Here is a 3,563-nt window from a genome sequence, read left to right as displayed (position 1 = left end):
TGTCATTTAAAATTCTTCATAAAATTTACCCCGCTAAACATTATATGATAAAATTTAAAAGAGACATAAATATTGATGGCAGTTTTTGTGACCTTCCAGAAACTGTGACACATCTTTTTTGGCACTCCCCTTTCACACACAGATTTTAGGAGTTTATCAGGTTTATTAATAACCATATTTTAAGGAATTTTTTCTTACGTTGGGAAAATGCTTTAATTTGTTTTTCTAGATTTCCCAGAAAGGATGCTAAATGTTTTTTATAATAAACTTGCTAATTCTTTTGGTCAGATGTTTCATTCATAAATGTACATTTACTAACAAAACACCATGCTTTCTTCATTTTATTAAGGATGTGGAATTATATGTAAAGTTAATAACAGACTACCAACAAAAAGGCCCTTGAGACAATTTCTATCTGTAAATCTTTGCAAATATTTGTTTAAAAATCACAACTCTGTTTTTTGTTCATATAAGTGTTGTGTTCATCTGTATACTCCTTTCAGTTGTTTGTTGTATACTTGTCATTTGTTTTAATAAAGATTTTTTTTAAAAATTCCAATTGAAAAAGGTTTGAAATAACTTCTCAAATGATACCAAGAGCATGCATTTGGGTATTAAAAAAAAGGTAAAGGCAAATTACAGCATGTTTAAATTCTAAATTTTGGGAAACTTAACATCCAGAATTTACATTTAGCACTGTAAAACGTCCATTGTCTGGAAAAAAAAGACTACATTTTTACATAGTTTTAGAGATTGCATGAACCTTTCAGCAAATGTGACCTGTGTTGGCAAAATAACAAGAATGAGGAATTTTTACAACATTGAGTAATCATGAAATTCTCCTGTAACCTGGAACACCTTGCAAAAAGATCTGAAGCTGTCGATCTTGACCAATCTAAGTGATTTTAAACAACTGCTAAGTTCATGACAAAAACCAGCGCAGGCATGTCCAGTGTTTTAAGTATTTTACATTTCTTTATAATGTAGCTGCTTTTGTTTCGTTTTTATATTATTTCTTTACTTTTCATTTTATATCTTTTTTTATATGATTGTCTATTGTTGTCTGTACCTCATCTGTTTGTGTTCATTTTTTATAAAACAGGTCTCTCTTGTAAATGAGCCCTCAAGGCTCAATGAGACTAATTTGTATAAATAAAGATTTAATGAATGAATAATGAATGAATGAATATTACGGAGATCATATGCTATTTTAGGATTGCAAGATGGTGTCTTTTTACGAACTCATTTTATGCAAATCCTTCCTGCAAATCCTAAATAATAATAATAATAATAATAATTTTATTTAAAAAGTGCCTTTCAGGACACCCAAGGACACTTTACAGTAAGAACAAAGATCAACAGGAATAAATTACATAAAGAATACAAAATACATACAGCAAAGTTAAGGATAAGCGAGTCTAAAGAGATGTGTTTTCAGAGCAGTCTTGAATACAGAAAGAGAGGTGGTAAATAGCCTTTATTCACCAGAAAGATTGAGTTTTCTTCTGCAGAAAATTATGTTGTCATTACCATCTCCACGTTTTGATTTTGAAAAAAATTTATGTACCGACAAATCAAACTGACTGACTTGGAAAATAAGAAATGGAAAAACATATCTATTGGGTTGTTGCAAAAAACGTTTTGCTCCTTCAGGAAAATCGAGCATGATTTTGTGGGAGCAAAAGTTCAAATCATGTTAAAAAATGTAATCAAAAACAGATGTTTTCCTTTGCAAACATAAATATTTGGAATACAGTTCCTTGACTTTAGTGTAATGGAGCCAGACAAATTAATTTCACACTTTATAAAACCATGCACATTTTACTTATAGCAGATGAAAACAATAAACCAAAACAACAATTAAATATTGAAAAACGTGATGGGCAAATTAAAAATGTAATATGACAAAACAGACCACTATACAAGAAAGAACAAAACCTTTATTTTATCAGGAAAGAAATCCATTGAGATTATTAATCTCGATTCTCTTTGACAAGGATATCCTGGGCATCCTTGTAATAAATATTAATATATTGATTATCAGGAACTAGTTACATTTTTCACATAAAAAGAAAAACTATTAAACATAAACACAAAATTAATTAAATACTTATTTTTATAATTATATTTAAACAACATTATTAGCTGCTTCAAACTCCTGTTAGTCCTTTATAATATAAAGAGCTTCTAATGCATAAAGTATGAGAATTTGCATAGTTTGTTTAAAAATATATAATTATTGCATTCAAAATGCTAATTTAAAGATAAAAGAAACAAAAAAAGTGAAACTGGGTAACAGAGAATCACTGAAAAGACTTCACGGGAATTCATTCAGCTCTCGCGATACTTCGCGTAATCTCGTCTTCGAAGAAAACATGGCGGACGAGTATGGACGAAAATGGGATCGCTGCCTTGCGGATACAGCAGTGAAAACAGGTTAATATTGTAGCTTATGTTTTTTGTAACTATCCTACAGTATTCAGAGGCTCATTACGCCAGCTGAATAATGTGGGCTACACAGACCAAAGCCTAACTCAAAGCTTATTTAGCCGGGTTATACTCTGATTATCGCCATCATGATACTGGCCAGTTTAAGGTCAAACTGTCTGCTGAATGAATAAAACTACACATTTGTTAATTTAAGGAATTTTCTGAGTAGAAAAGTCCACATAGAAGGATTTGGGCCAGAAAACTGGTCACGAAGTTAAATGATCTTTTAGAGAACGTGCAACAAATATTTCTGTTTACTAACTGACGGTTTCTAGAAACCCGTAGCTGTAATTATTTATTGTTTGTTTATATATAATTATAAAAAGAGTTATTTTATTAACTTTGTGTTTATGTTTATTTAATAGTTTTTCTCTTTATGTAAAAAATGCAACTATTTCTTGATAATCAAGGCAACAGTATCAACTGAATCAGATTTAACATTCAGATGAACACGGAATATACAGTACAGTAGCATATAATATAAATATCATAGCATATAATTTAAATATCATAGGATATAATATAAATAGCGTAACATATGAATAGCATAGCATATAATATAAAGATTATAACATAACATAAATAGCATATAATAGAAATAGTAGTATGTATATCAGTGGCTAAGGTTTTTAACACTTAGTATTAAAATAATAAAATTAATTCTGGATAAAAGCATGTGATTGTTTGCGCTTTCTTTGTATACATTACATACGTGTGTTTGTCTGTGTATTATCAGCTCCTATATTGTACACTAAACTTAAAGGTCAAAATCAAAACGAGGAACTAGTTTTACCAGCTGCATGTGTATTGTTGTTACTATTAACATTCAGTAACCTCTTCTTCTCATCAGGGAAAAACTATATATATTTGACATCATGTTTAATTTGAGGTACTTTCTAACAATAATCGCAAAACAGATTTTTATTTTTATTATCATCACCAAGTCATGCCTACAGAGGCAATTTGTCGTTGGGCTGCAGAAGTCCAAATGTCTAGCCAAGCTGCTTTTAGGCTCTATGAGTAAAGATTCAACTATGTGTAAAGGCTTTATACTATATATATATATATATATA

At 29.8% G+C, this 3,563-nt stretch overlaps 1 protein-coding gene across 1 annotated transcript in view; it reads left to right on the top strand.

Moving 5' to 3' along the window:
• Nucleotides 1–2,342: 2,342 nt before the first annotated feature.
• Nucleotides 2,343–3,563, top strand: part of LOC119412503 (MICOS complex subunit Mic10-like) — a 7,417-nt gene continuing 6,196 nt past the window's right edge. Inside the window, exon 1 of the mRNA XM_037679518.1 lies at nucleotides 2,343–2,436. Within this exon, the coding sequence (XP_037535446.1) occupies nucleotides 2,376–2,436 (61 nt within the window). The 5' untranslated portion in view covers nucleotides 2,343–2,375. The remainder of the gene's footprint in view (nucleotides 2,437–3,563) is intronic.

The sequence above is a fragment of the Nematolebias whitei genome, chromosome 7, assembly GCF_014905685.2.
Source record: "Nematolebias whitei isolate Nwh7 chromosome 7, NemWhi1, whole genome shotgun sequence".
NCBI lineage: Eukaryota > Metazoa > Chordata > Actinopteri > Cyprinodontiformes > Rivulidae > Nematolebias > Nematolebias whitei.
This window is presented reverse-complemented; position numbering and strand designations above follow the sequence as displayed.